The sequence below is a fragment of the Aedes albopictus genome, chromosome 1 (genome assembly GCF_035046485.1).
Source record: "Aedes albopictus strain Foshan chromosome 1, AalbF5, whole genome shotgun sequence".
NCBI lineage: Eukaryota > Metazoa > Arthropoda > Insecta > Diptera > Culicidae > Aedes > Aedes albopictus.
In genome coordinates, this window is record NC_085136.1 from 144,058,557 (window position 1) to 144,073,001 (window position 14,445).

Below are 14,445 nucleotides of genomic sequence, written 5' to 3' on the forward strand. Positions count from 1 at the left end.
GAAATTAACCGATTGCAGCGCCACGGTATTGCCACTTGTGTTGCCGATTTCAAATGGCCGTTAAATTCCTTACACAGTTTCGGAACTGGACTTGGATGTCTGTTCTCTGTGTCTAAATTCAACCACCTACACCGCATTTTGGAAGCTGAACCTATGTATATCATGGTTTATGAAAAACTTGTGCGGCTAGACCAGTTTTGCAAGAAAGTCACGGTAAAACCGTTATTTTTCGAATATTTAATGTAAATGTCACGGACTACCTTTGAAAAATGCCAAATGATATTCACCGTGACATTTACATTAAATATTCGCGCTTTTTCCGTGACTTTTTTGCAGAACTGGTCTAGCCGCACAAGACGATGGCTGATGTTCCTAGAATAAAATTTATTCTTGGGGTTCATTCAAATATTACGTAACGCAAAATTTGACAGTTTAAGACCCCCTCCCTCCCCCACGTAACAAATTTTGTATGGGAAATTTTCAAAATTTGTATGAAGCGTAACACAGCGCTAGACCCCCTACCTCCCCCCTTAGCGTTACATAATATTTGAACAAGCCATGGCAACAAGTTGCATTTTGTTACTAAAATCGGGTTAGCACTATGTATTTTGAAACCATTGTCTGCAGATGAGTAGAATTTTTTAGTGTGGATTAAAAACATGCTGGTTTAACATTTAAAAAGAATCTATAGATAGTTATAACTCATTTTTGCAAATATATTCTTTGCTGTTGCTATATGGTTTATCACAATTCGCCTATGCGCTTTAACACCGTTTTTAGAAAGATTGATTTTTATCCTAATTTTCGCCAACAGTATCGATATGATATGCGTGGGGGTATCGATTATGCCAGCAAAAGAGACTTATAAAAATAGTCAGACCCTTTTGACATGTCGAACCCAAATGTGTCTCAGCTTCAGAAACCTCCTGTGACATAAGACGCTATCAGACGTTTGATTTGCGTCATTTGCACAACAACGCACCGAGGCGTCATCTTGCGGCTTTGCATCGAAGCTGAAATAAACAAACCATAAAATGGCGTCGTCAGACCCGAAAGCAGCTTTGTTGAATACCCAGACAGAAAAGCCAAATCATTACACGTAAGTAGCCGTTTTTGCAGTCAAATTGTGTTTCACCTTGTAGCGCAAATTGCGCCGCGTTCGCCGATATACAACAAGTGCACTTTTCGTTGCAGATACTTGAAAGAATTCCGAGTGGAACAGTGCCCATCGTTTCTGCAGCACAAATGCAATCAGCATCGACCATTCGTGTGCTTCAATTGGCACTTTATGAATCAGAGACGCCGTCGGCCAGTGCGTCGACGGGATGGTTCATTTAACTACAGTGCCGATAACTACTGCACCAAGTACGACGAAACTACCGGAATATGCCCAGATGGAGACGAGTAAGTGCCGTAAAATTGCAATTTTCCAACCCCCGAAATGGTGTAGCCATTGAAAAGTGACGAAGAAAAGGTTCTTTTTTCTTGACTTCGTACATCTCCCGCCTGGAGTAGCTCGAAACGGAGCCCCAAAATGCCATCACCGCTTTACTTTGTTTGCGTGGACCAGAGCGAGCCGAAGCAATCAAAATATTTTTATTTTTATATAGTGCGTGCTCGTTCTATCACCCTTGCATAATACCATGTGCAGCGCGTTGTGTTGTGTGGCTGGCTGATGGCGAAGACGGTAGTGGTTGTTGCGATGGTGTTCGAACTGGAGATAATCGGTTTTATATGAGTGGTGGTGGTACAAGTGTGGGAGATAGTGTCTAACTGTATTGGTGAACACAGTGGGTCTGCAAACAAACGTTCCGGTGGACAATATTTTGTTTTGATTGTGCAATATACGTGCATTGCAATTCTAATGATGCAATACGATCGGTGTTTTTGTTGTGAGGCCGGGTTGTGGCCACGAGCCGAAATGATTTGCAAAAAAAGTATGTTGGAGGTAATCAACATTAACAACCTGAGCACTGATTCGGTTATCCTTGATCTGAAACAATGTGAATAAAATGATCCACATTTTTATCATCAGTACACTAAGCTAAATAAAGTTTAACTTAAAATTTGCATAAGGCCCAACTTATGAAACGATCTTTAAATAATTCATAATGGTTCAAATGAATTTCGTAAGGTCGCTCTATGACGTAGAATCGTCCACTCAGCGATAAAAACTAACGAAATTCATCAAAATACCTTATGATTTTTTGATATAACTAAATCATATGGATGCCATGTGAGGTGCTTGAAAATTAATCGTGCTTGTTATGATAAATTTAATAAGATAGACTTATGAAAAGAGCAAAAAAAAAATCTTGAAGTGATGCTCTGCACACTCAGCGAAGTAAACTACTGAAATGCATCAAAATACCTTATGATAGTTAGCCATAACTGTAAAGTGTGGATGCCATAAGAATACCTTATGAAAATTGAACATGCTTATTATGACCTAATTACATCAGATAAAGTTATGAAAAAAGCAGAAAAATCACAAAATGATGCAGACTGGAATCGATCCATGAACGTCGAGATCACTGAGCTCGTGCTCAACCCACGCGGCTATCGACGCTTGAGAATATCGTGTTGCTAAATGTGTATAAAAGCCAAACTGTGAATCGATTATGCGTCATAGACAGACCTTATGAAAATCGTTCTAGCCGTTATGAATTGTTTAAAGGCCATTTCATAAGTGAAACCTTATGATAATCTTAGGTTTATTTGCCTGAGTGCAGACTGGATTCGATCCATGAACGTTGGGATCACTGAGCCGAGCTCGTGTTTTATCCACACGGCTACCGATGCTTAAGAATACCATGTTGTTAAACATATATAAAAGCCAATTTTTTCAACATATTTTAGTGGAGAAGTTCCGAATTTTCTAGAGATAAGGGAAATTACCTATTCTCGGCCGTTTTGTTCTCTTCGTCTTTGGGGTTTTTTTGAATCCTTTAGAACTCAGAGTTGGTCTCAAATCCTTCCCAACTAAGTTGAATTATATGGCCAAGTTTCAGACAATTTGGCTGACAAAAACCCCCCATGACGAAGAGAACAAACCTGCTGATAATACCCATTGTCACCCTATGTCAAACATGCTTTTTGCACAGCGTGTAATTTTTTCTGAAGCAAATTTTCTGCCATTTTTATTTCTTATTTTTTACCTCAATTTTTTTTGCCATTTAACCCTCTAATACCCAAATTTTTGATTTTGATCTAAATATCATTTTTTGTCATCTAAAATCGATTTAAACATGTTTTGGAAGATGATTCTTTTTAATTCTCCATTTCGTGAATTTCAGTTTCTGATTTTACTAAATTTTTTTTTTGATCATCCCCACACTTTTATATTTTTCCTGGAAGCCAATTTGGGGAACGGATTTTTTGAGATGAAAACATTTTGAGATTTTATGATCATTGTTAAAATATTATTATTTTAAATTTTTTTCACAGAAAATTTTATTTTCCGTGTAATTTTAAGGAAAATAATTTTTGAGTGTATTCGATTCCCTTAAATTATTAAACAAGGATAGAATGATTTGGGAAAAATTTAAAATATGTTAATAGGAAGCAATCAATGAAGTACTAGATTGAAAGTAGTGAGCTGGATTTTTGTATGGTGAGATGATCAATTCTCCGTTTCTGCAAAGAAATGCTGCAAACAGCTTGGGTTATATGATTTCTTGCCTAATTTGATGCTGGTTGAGCAAAACTTTGGGTAACTGTGTTGTTGAAGTTGCAAGAAATAAATAATACAACAACACAGTTACCCAAACTTTTGCTCAAACAGCATCAAATTAGGCAAGAAATCAAATAACCCAAGCTGTTTGCACAATTTCATTGCAGAAACGGAGAATTGATCATCTCACCATACAAAAATCCAGCTCACTACTTTCAATCTAGTACTTCACTGATTGCTTCCTATTGTAGCGATTCAATACAAAATAAACAATGACTTCTAAAAGGTGACTAAAACATCAATTTTTCAATGATTTGAAAAAAATGTAAATACGCTTTAAAATATACCAAAACCATTTTGAGATATACATAACAGTCCTAAACTGCCCCCACTCGCATAACAGTCCCATTTGCAAAAAGTAGGAATTGAGAAAACAGCATTTGAAGTTTGAAAACTTGTTTCCATATAAAACTTTGAAAACCGCCAAAATTCGAAGAATATTTCGATCATCTCGAGACTTTCACAGATTGCTTTGCACATGAATATATAACTGTAAAAAATATTACAATCACTACAAAGTTGTTCAGTTTTGTGTTACGTGACACAAAAATCCATGATGGGACTGTTATGCGGGTACTTTTGATATGGGACGCTCATGACATGGTATTTTTTTCACATATTGACATAAAAAATCATAATTTTTATTATTGTTTTTGGAAGTACATCGAAAATAATGACTATTCATAACCTTAACTCAAAAGTGATGAAAAGTCAAATGGGACAGTTATGCGAGTGGGGGCAGTAAATATCAGCCAAAAATATAAAAAAAAAATAATTTCCCACGAAACAAAAATTACAAAAATGCTCAAACTATACCCCGTCTAAAGGCGGGATTGGGTATTTGAGGGTTAATGCTAGCAAGAGATTCAAAATCCGTTAGGTATCCGCCCACATATGGCGAATGTCAGTTCCCCGAATGGGACTTTTCCTCGAATGTCCCATTTCCCCGAATTGCTTGATGCACTGATGCATTCTCCTTTATTTTATGGGGAGTTCTTTCAAGTTTTATTACTCCCTAGATCGTTGGCCAGTCATAAATGATCAAAATTTTATTGCATTTATTGCATTCGGTTCATTGAATCCGGGGATATAACAGCTCAAAGTTGGCTATCGAATAACTCTACCTTTTTCTAGAATCTTTCTAACTTCGTGTAGAATAGCCCGATCTTATTCAAAATCGGACCACTGATATACAATGAAGTTGATGAACTTATAGTAAAATTTTGAGAATATTAAATGCTCTTTTCGAAAAAAGTTACAGCTAGTTGAACATTTTTTGAAAAGTAAAAATTTTACCTGTCCCAGTTATTTTGAGTATCCCCTGTATATTGTCCCTACACTGAAAAGCGGCTTGCAGTAATGACAAGCATAAAAATGTTTTTAAATTTACCATGGCAAAATATGATCTCACATCAACCGGTTCGATAGCCGAGGGGTAGCGTGCGAGCCTGGTGATGTCAAAAGGTTCTTGGTTCGAATCCGGTTGCCAACAGAAACTTTTTTTAATTGAAAATCGAGTCCATGGTAAAATTGAAAACATAATTCTGTTGAATTGAAACGAAACTCAGTCTGCACAAATTTAGTGGCGTTGTGTATTTAAATTGACCCTCAGAATAGTAATTTTCACTGCAACCCACCGTTCAGTGTAATGACTTCCTAGCTTAAGGTCGGATAACTCTATGACTTGCTCTATGAACAACCTAGTTCCTAAAATCATGATCATTTGTGGTAAAGTATCAGTTCGAACAAGAATGTTATGTATGCTTTTCGGGGAAACGGGCTATTCGGGGTGTTGAGAATCATTGGATTGGCTCTCATGCTCTCGCCGATCTGCGTCCTCGCCGATAGCATTTCGTTATGCCTTCGGTCGATGCTCAATCGCAGAGATTATATTGAGCAGTAATGTAGCCTCCATGTAGGGGAGACTGGGGAGACTTGATCCCTTTTTCTTAATTTACCTAAAACTTCAAGAAAAGCACAAAACTAGATCCGATTTCCGTACAAAATGGCAGGTAAACATCTATTGCAAGTTAATACATAACAGAAGGCCTTTAAATTATTGTTAAAGTTTTCAAAACTGTGTTTTTATGAAGGCATGTCTTATGATGCATTTTTCAAAAATGGGTGACACTTGATCCCCCTTTGAACACATGGTTTATTTAAAGGGAAAATAATCCCAGAGTCTTCCTATGCATTTTCTTTTCGAGTTTTCTTGTATTTCCGATGAATATGGAGTGTTTGAAATTGTAAGATTTCTTTAAATTTTTAAGGATATACCGTATTTTCAAAATGGGGAGACTTGATCCCCCTTTTCTTGGTTTGTACTTAACTGTCTAGCACATTTTATCGTTGAATAGACTAGAATTCCAAGTAAATAGAGGCTTCCGAATAGAATTTTATTTTTCACTTGTATAATGTGTGTGTAATCGTCGAGGGATCAAGTCTCCCCATGTTACTGTTGTGTATACTGAGCTGAATCAATTAAAATGTGTTAACAACAGCCTTATTTGGATAAATAAGTTTGAAAGTATTTTATTCAAACTATGTACTGTGAAATTTTGACACGATTTGGTTCAATTTTCACAAAGTTATTGAGATTTTTCGGAATCGCCTAAAAGATTTCTGAAGGACTGAAAACAAACCATCTGCCGTTAAAAAATAATGCAATGTACAATCGAAATCACTTATAGCCAAAACATAGTCGTTTGTCCAGGAGTAGTTTTGTAAAAATTATGCTAGAAGAAAAATGTTTTTGATTCCGAGCAAATATGGGGGGAACAAGTCTCCCCAGGGATCAAGTCTCCTCAGTCTCCCCTAGTGTCCCGTGTCGTCTTTCCAATGTAATTTTAAATGTAAATAAAGTTATGTTTTTAATGCGTTATTTTGCTACACTTGAGAGTTTGAATAGACTGCCATGTCTCCCGGTCACCCTGAACTCTCGGCCGTAACAGTGGCGACGAGAAATCCGTGCGTGCAGTGGGGACCCGCGATACGTTAAGTTCCCACCGCATGGATTTAGCACAGACAAACAGACGTAACACTTCGAACATTTTTCGATTTAAATCATAGTCACGGAAACATATTCGCCCAATGTTAAAAGGCCCATGTTCGGCCGACCACTAACTAGGTGGCGGTAGTGAGCAAACGTCAAACTCGAACAAAAACAATGCGAGCGTCACGGTTGGGCAGTTGGTCAACTATCAAATTTTGAAAAAGACCGTTAAATCGGTGTACGATATGAATTATCGGAGTGTTACGTCTGTTTTTTTTGTTTTATTACCGACACTTTACACTAACATTGCATTCGTGTCAATGTTACGTCTGTTTGTCTGTGGATTTAGCATGTGGACGGCTTTCAGTATGCAGCGATGTCTTTGAATGGATGATAAACCAAGGTGGAATCAGGATCAAGCTCCAGTCTGCCGTACATCAATGTCTGTCAACTTGATCACCGGTAACGCTTCCATCACTGCACAATGGTCCGAATCCACGTTTTAGCAGAAAAAAAATCCGTATCTCTGTTTTAGTTAATTTTAGGCATTTGTTGTCTTCAGAGAAGTTGTTTGCATTTGTTTGCTGCATCTTTTCCAAAAAATTTTGATTAGGGTGGTCCTCGTCCTAACTCAAATCTGGAAAAGAATTTTTTAATTTTGAGTCATACGCGATCGAGTTCTTCAGAAAAGTTGTAGACAATGCTATTGCGAGCAACTTTGCTGAATACGCCGTTTATCTAGCTCTTAATTTGAACAAAGTAGGTCAATTCTAAGTTTTGACTTAGGGTGAGCCCCCCCAAAAACGGTTTTTTCGCAATAACTTTTTTATTTGATTTTTTTTCGAAGATGTGAGTTTCGGAGCATTTGAAGAGCAAGTAATGACGCATATTTGTTCTGAACATTGCATGTTGCTATGTCTTGTCATTCAAATGTTATGGGCAATTTTGACTTAAAAACAACGATGTCTTCAAATGCTTATATCTCATGGAGCTGGTAAAATAAAAAAAGTTCTTTAAGTGGCATTTAGAAGGTCACATATAAAGCCAAATGTGGAGCAAATATTACAAGAACGTTATTTTTTAAATTGGAATAAATCGACTCCAAAAATCCCCTTAAAAATCGAAAAACTACTTATAACTCATACAATTTCAAAGATAGAGTCAAACTGTCTTCGGAAAAAATGTGGGTTTTCACCATACCTAAAAGTTTCCCATACACGACTTTTTTGTAAAACGTGAAACAAAAGCTTGAAATTGATAATTTGTTTTTAAAGAATATAATCGTTCTGATTACCTAGAAAAACATAGCATGTACCCCTAAGAATCAAATTATCAATTTCAAGCTTTTGTTTCACGTTTTGCAAAAAAAACCGTGTATGGAAAACTTGTAGGCATGGTAAAAACCTACATTTTTTCCGAAGACAGTTTGACTCTATCTTTGAAATTGTATGAGTTATAAGTAGTTTTTTTCAATTTTTAAGGGGATTTTTGGAGTCGATTTATTCCAATTTAAAAAATAACGTTCTTGTAATATTTGCTCCAAATTTGGCTTTATATGTGACCTTCTAAATGCCGCTTAAAGAACTTTTTTTATTTTACCAGCTCCTAAAGATATAAGCATTTGAAGACATCGTTGATTTTAAGTCAAAATTGCCCATAACATTTGAATGACAAGACCTAGCAACGTGCAATATTCGGAACAAATATGCGTCATTACTTGCTCTTCAAATTCTCCGAAGCTCACATCTTCGAAAAAAATCAAATAAAAAAGTTATTGCGAAAAACCCGTTTTTAGGGGGCTCACCCTAAGTCAAAACTTAAAATTGAACTACTATGTTCAAATTAAGAGCTAGATAAACGGCGTATTCGGCAAAGTTGCTCAAAATAGCATTGCCTACAACTTTGCTGAAGAACTCGATCGCATATGACTTGAAATTTGAAAGTTCTATTTAAGATTTGAGTTAAGACGCGGACCACCGTAATCAAAAATTTTTGGAAAAGATGCAGCAAACAAATTCAAACAACTTCTCTGAAGACACCAAATGCCTAAAATTAACGAAAACAGAGATACGGATTTTTTTCCTGCTAAAACGTGGATTCGGACCATTGTGCACTGTCCACCATCATCGCTCTTCCTGCGCCAGAAGACCGCTGTAATGGTTTATCGCCAAACGAGGGGGAGATGTTGAGAACCACTGGATTGACTCTCATGCTCTTGCCGATCTGCGTGCTCGTCGATAGCATTTGATTATGCCTTCGGTCGATGCACAATCGCAGAGATTAATAAGTAACGTGTCGTCTTTGTAATGTAATTTTAAATGTAAATAAAGTTATGTTTTTAATGTGTTACTTCGCTACACCTGAGGGTTTGATCATTCATTTGCAATCATTTACATTCACTTGCTGTTAACTTGCATCAGAAACATCGCAGTCAAAATCAATGTATGGAACACTTTTTCATTTTTGTTTTACCTGAAACTTTGTAGAAGAATATATTAACGTAGAATCAATAGTTAAGTCAACAGAAGGCAGCAAACGCAACTCTTCACGGCGTGAATGTAATTTACATTCACCGCGTGGAGAATTGCCTTCACAGCTCGCTCACGACTTTGGTATACGTGTGCGACCCCAATGTTATTCGGCAAACTTACAGATAAAACTACAAGGTTAAATTCCATCCATACATTGTTTTTCAATAGCATGCTTCTGAACTGAGATAATAGCAAGTGAATGTAAGTCTTTGCAAATGAATGGTCCCATCCCTGATAACGACACACAGAACCTTACAAATGCACAAATTAGAGACATAACAAATGGACACAGCACAACAGATAACACAAATTTTCCCTGCTATCCAGATGGATAACACCTTCCGATCACAGGATGACGAAGTTTCATTTATTGGTTTGGGTCCATAAGTTATCCTGGAATCGTATTTTAATTTGTAGTTCGAATTTTAGTTCGCAGCATCTGTTACTGCTTTCATTGCTTATTTTTGTCTAGGAAAATTAATCCTAATCGGGCATCCCGATTCGGATTGCATCACTAGAGCTCTATAACTCGAGTCCGTGCCAGGGAAAGGTTTACATCTCTAGTACTTAATCGCGGCCCAAAATGGCCTGAATGTTGGCAATCGAAATAGGATTGCATTTCATGGGCCTCTATTTTGTCAGAACCCTATAAATGTGCATTAACCGTAGTGTGGCCAGCAAAAAAAACACCCGTAGAAGGCCGGCAGGGTACCCGGGTACCCACGAAATGGAAATGATCATATCTCAGCGATTTTTCCACCGATTTTAAAAGTTTTTGCCTCATTTAACTCAGAAGCTCATTATCTATCGAGATCGTATTTACACGGTGCCCCCACAGACCGTTATTATAAAATAAAAATGTCCATCAAAACTAAGTTCAGGGATCGAATCCTGGTACCATTCTGCAACTCTGGGCAAATTTTTAAAATAATCCCTAGGAGGAATCTCGAGAAATCTCGATTTGATGTTTTATACTAAGAAATTTCAAAGAAATCCATGTTCAGATTCAACAATATCACTTAAATACCTACAAAAAAAAGTGCCCAAAGTATTCAAAGTTTTTTCAAACCAGTATATATTTACCAACGCAACTTTTATTATACATATTTACTACTCACCCAACTCAATTAACTGACTAAACTGACATAAGTATGTTTTTCCAAGCCATGCATCGGTTTTAACGTAAGCATTAAGAAGCGATTTTTCCCTATCGTTTTATGAACATATTACACATCCCAGTGTTATACATTAAAATTTTCGCTAAATCTACAACATGTTTACTATATTACGAGGAACCAACCCTCCGAAGACCACAAAGGGATATGTGGAAAAAGTTATTGACTGAAAACCGAATAGCATGGAAACGCTGTTTAACATGTAAGGAATAACAATAAATAATCAAATCTCGTCATTTTATCGATCGGGTAAGACTTCATAACTTTTTTTCATGAACTTCGCATCGCTTTACGGTCTTCGGAGGTCTAATTCATCGTGAAGTTTGCTACAGAAATCATTCATCGAATTATTTTTAGGGACCAAGGGGAGACCCCAAGCGATTTTTCATTGAAGAAGTAAATTTTCTCATAAAATCGTCTGAAAAACTAAGAATAACGGGCGCAAAAAAATAGTTCTCCCGATCGACCTGATATTTTGCACAGTTTATATGGGACCAAAATGGAACTCAAAAAGTATACAAGAACTAGAGTTTTTGTGTTTTTTATATTTTCCCATATAAACCGTGTCCCATGTTATTACATATACGTCGAAGTTTCCTGTTCTTCCAAAATTGGTGTACTATTCGATCTTTATCTAAAACATATTTCTCAGTAATTTTCTAGTGTTCATGTGCAAGAATATGTAGCACTTTTCATTCAAAAAAAAAATGTACAAAATTCTAGGCAAATCAAATTAAAGATAATCGTACACACCGTAGTTGCTACTCCGCGATTGACCAGAGTTGCAGAGAGAACCAATAAAAGCAAGGCTTGGGACTAGCTAACCATTCTCAATGTGCACAATTCGAGAGTTCAACATTTGAAAGCCAATAACGGCGCTGGCCACGTCCTTACGGTCATCGGATCGATTATGTGTCATACTCGCCCTATATAGGAGCGATACATTTACAGCAAGGAACAATACAATTACTAAACATTGAACGCCCCTGTTCAAAACGCTAAGCAATATCGAAAAAAAAGTATAAATTTGTTTTCGACTATTGTGACTGAAAACGCCGAGTCCAATGGCCGAAACGTCGGAATTAAACAAGTAGCACTTGTCTTGATTTTACGCTAGACTGAAAAGCCACCCGAAAACAGTTCATTCTACAGTCGAACCTAATTCAAAAAGTTATTCATTTTAAGAAAACTGTCTTCAAAGACCTACTCCAGTTTTTCTAACCCTAACGTTGGTATGTAATCAAAAGCACACATGACAAGCAACGTTTTTTGCATCTTTTTTTTCTGATTTTTGTACACTGTCAAATGTTTGGAAAGTCAGTTTAATCAGTTAATTGATTTAGATGAGTAGTAAATATGTATAATTTAAGTAACGTTATTAAATAAATACGGGTTTGAAACAACTTTGAACACTTTAGGGAAAGTTTGTGTAGGTATTTAAGCGATATTGTCCAATTTGAACATGGATTTCTTTGAAATTTCTTAGTATAAAACATCAAATCGAGATTTCTCAAGATTCCTCCTAGGGATTATTTTTAAAATTTGCCCAGAGGTGCAGAATGGCACCAGGATTCGATCCCTGAACTTAGTTTTGATGGACATTGTTATTTTATAATAACGGTCTCTGGGGGCACCGTGTATTTGGTTGGACCGGTCCGATCACCATAGGTACTGGAAAATCCGGATTTCCGGATCCATGTTTTTATACAATACAATATACGGGATTTTCGGTAGGTTAATAGCCATTTCGGTACCAAGCATCGTATAATTGCTTTGGCATATTGTATCTGACCGGCCTGGAATCATAATACGTGTTGACTTTGAAACTGTGATTTCGGAACACGCTTCCCGTGGGGCCATGGTTGACCATAAACACTTTAAGGTATCCTAGCCTTAACAATGTGGGTTTCAATATGGTATAAGGACATGCTCCCAAAAATATGGATTTTCCGAAACCAACGGTGATTAGATCGGTCTAACCAAATATGTTCCCGATAGATGATGAGTTTCTGAGTTGAATGAGCTAAAAATTTCCAAAATCGATGAAAAATTGACGGAGATATGATCATTTCAATTTCGTGGGTACCCGGGTACCCTGCCGGCCTTCCACGTAATAAAAAAAATGCAGATGCCCCTCCCCCTGCACCTCCTCACTTTAAAATTCGGTCAACCCCATTAATAGATGTATATTCACGAGTTCTAAGATCTAACAGAGTTTCAACATCCTAGTCTCAATAACCATTAAAATATCGAGATTTGAAATTGAAAAAGGTACCCGGGTACCCTGCCGGCCACATAAGTGTTAATACTAGGGGAATATTTACAAGTTAAAATACAACATGTAATACAAAGAACGCACGAATATTAAACTTCAAACACATTAAACAACTGTTCTGTCTTATTAATGTAATAAATACTTATACCCGTAACAAACATTTGTGAAACTACCTAACTTTCAGTCGGAAGGGTTTTATCAAATGAAAAATAAATTCGAGTTTGCCGCTATTTTGCAAATATTTTTTTTTATAAATACATCATGTATGTGGCTATATTTTTCATATGTGTTTACGCGTAAGGTATAATCACAAAATTGATCATTGAAACGTTTTCTTCTGGCTGGTCTGAAATTTCTAGCTGCACTACTGTTTCTTCCATTGAGATAATTTATATTATAGATAAATGTTATTTGCTAAATCTAATATAAGCGGTCCTGTTTAGCAAAACGAACAATAGTCCTACGTTCATTAATTTTCATTCTATGCAACACATACAATATTTTGCCTCATTCAAAAATAAAACTTAAAAGAGCTGAACATGTGCTTCAAACCACTTGTAAATCTCTACGATGAAGCTACTTAATCGCAAATCGTCCGTTAGTTCAATACAGTGGGGACCCGATTTTGTCAGCCCCCGATTTTGTCTACCCCCGATTTTGTCTACCCCCGATTTTGTCAGCTTTTTGACCCGATTTTGTCAGCCTTTTTTGAAGTAAAAAAATAAAGTTGTATTTCATTTAGAATTTCTATTTTATAATCATTACGAAAAATTACGAAATATACAAAACTCGTGTAATTTTTGAAAACGGCCAAACTTGTTTTGCAAATCAACACATTGGGGCAATTTTAGCACCCAACCCTCGCCAATGCTTTAAACCAATATTGTTTTAAATTGCTAAAAGATTCCAGCTCTCTCTTTTCTTGGCGTAACGTTCCAACTGGGACACAGCCTGCTCCTCAGCTTAGTATTTTATGAGAACTTTTACAATTTTTAGCTGAGATCCCTCACAGCCAAAGTTTATTTTGCATTTGTACATATATCGTGTGGTAGTCATGAAGATATTTTATACACAAGGTAGTTAAGTAAATGTCGATTGTGGAATGGATTCTGAGCTAATCGGGAATAAAACTCCTCGCCCTCAGCATGGTTTTGGTGATTGCACGTGCGCTTACCACATCGGCTATGTGGGCATAAAGACTATTCTTCTGAATTTCTTCAGGAACAGAACAAACATTAAACGCTTGTGATTACAAGTCAATCCATTTACTTCTTTCCGGCATCTCTGGGATTCCTCTAGGTTCACTTGTTTGGATTGGTCCAGATAGACTAACATTTGGCGCAACTACATACATACATACATACATTTATTTGTTCCACATCATTAAGACAAGACATAATCAACAATAGTACGCCACAATACTCGGTTTGTGGCTGCCGCTCTCCATCCTCGGTCACGCCCAATGCTCGCCAAGTCACGCTCCACCTGGTCCGCCCATCGTGCTCTCTGCGCTCCACGCCTTCTTGTGCCAACCGGATCCGTTGCAAACACCAGCTTTGCAGGGTTGTTGTCCGGCATTCTTGCAACATGCCCTGCCCACCGTATCCTTCCGGCTTTGGCCACCTTCTGGATGCTGGGTTCGCCGTAGAGTGCAGCGAGCTCGTGGTTCATCCTTCTCCGCCACACACCGTTCTCCTGCACACCGCCGAAGATCGTTCTTAGCACGCGTCGCTCGAAAA

General features: G+C 37.2%; 1 protein-coding gene across 5 annotated transcripts in view; it reads left to right on the forward strand.

Moving 5' to 3' along the window:
- The first annotated feature begins 941 nt into the window (after positions 1 to 941).
- Positions 942 to 14,445, forward strand: part of LOC115260624 (RING finger protein unkempt) — a 62,496-nt gene continuing 48,992 nt past the window's right edge. For all 5 annotated transcript variants that reach the window (XM_062845529.1, XM_062845530.1, XM_062845531.1 and 2 more), the window contains exons 1-2: positions 942 to 1,099; positions 1,195 to 1,404. In XM_062845529.1, the coding sequence (XP_062701513.1) occupies positions 1,035 to 1,099; positions 1,195 to 1,404 (275 nt within the window). In that variant the 5' untranslated portion in view covers positions 942 to 1,034. The remainder of the gene's footprint in view (positions 1,100 to 1,194; positions 1,405 to 14,445) is intronic.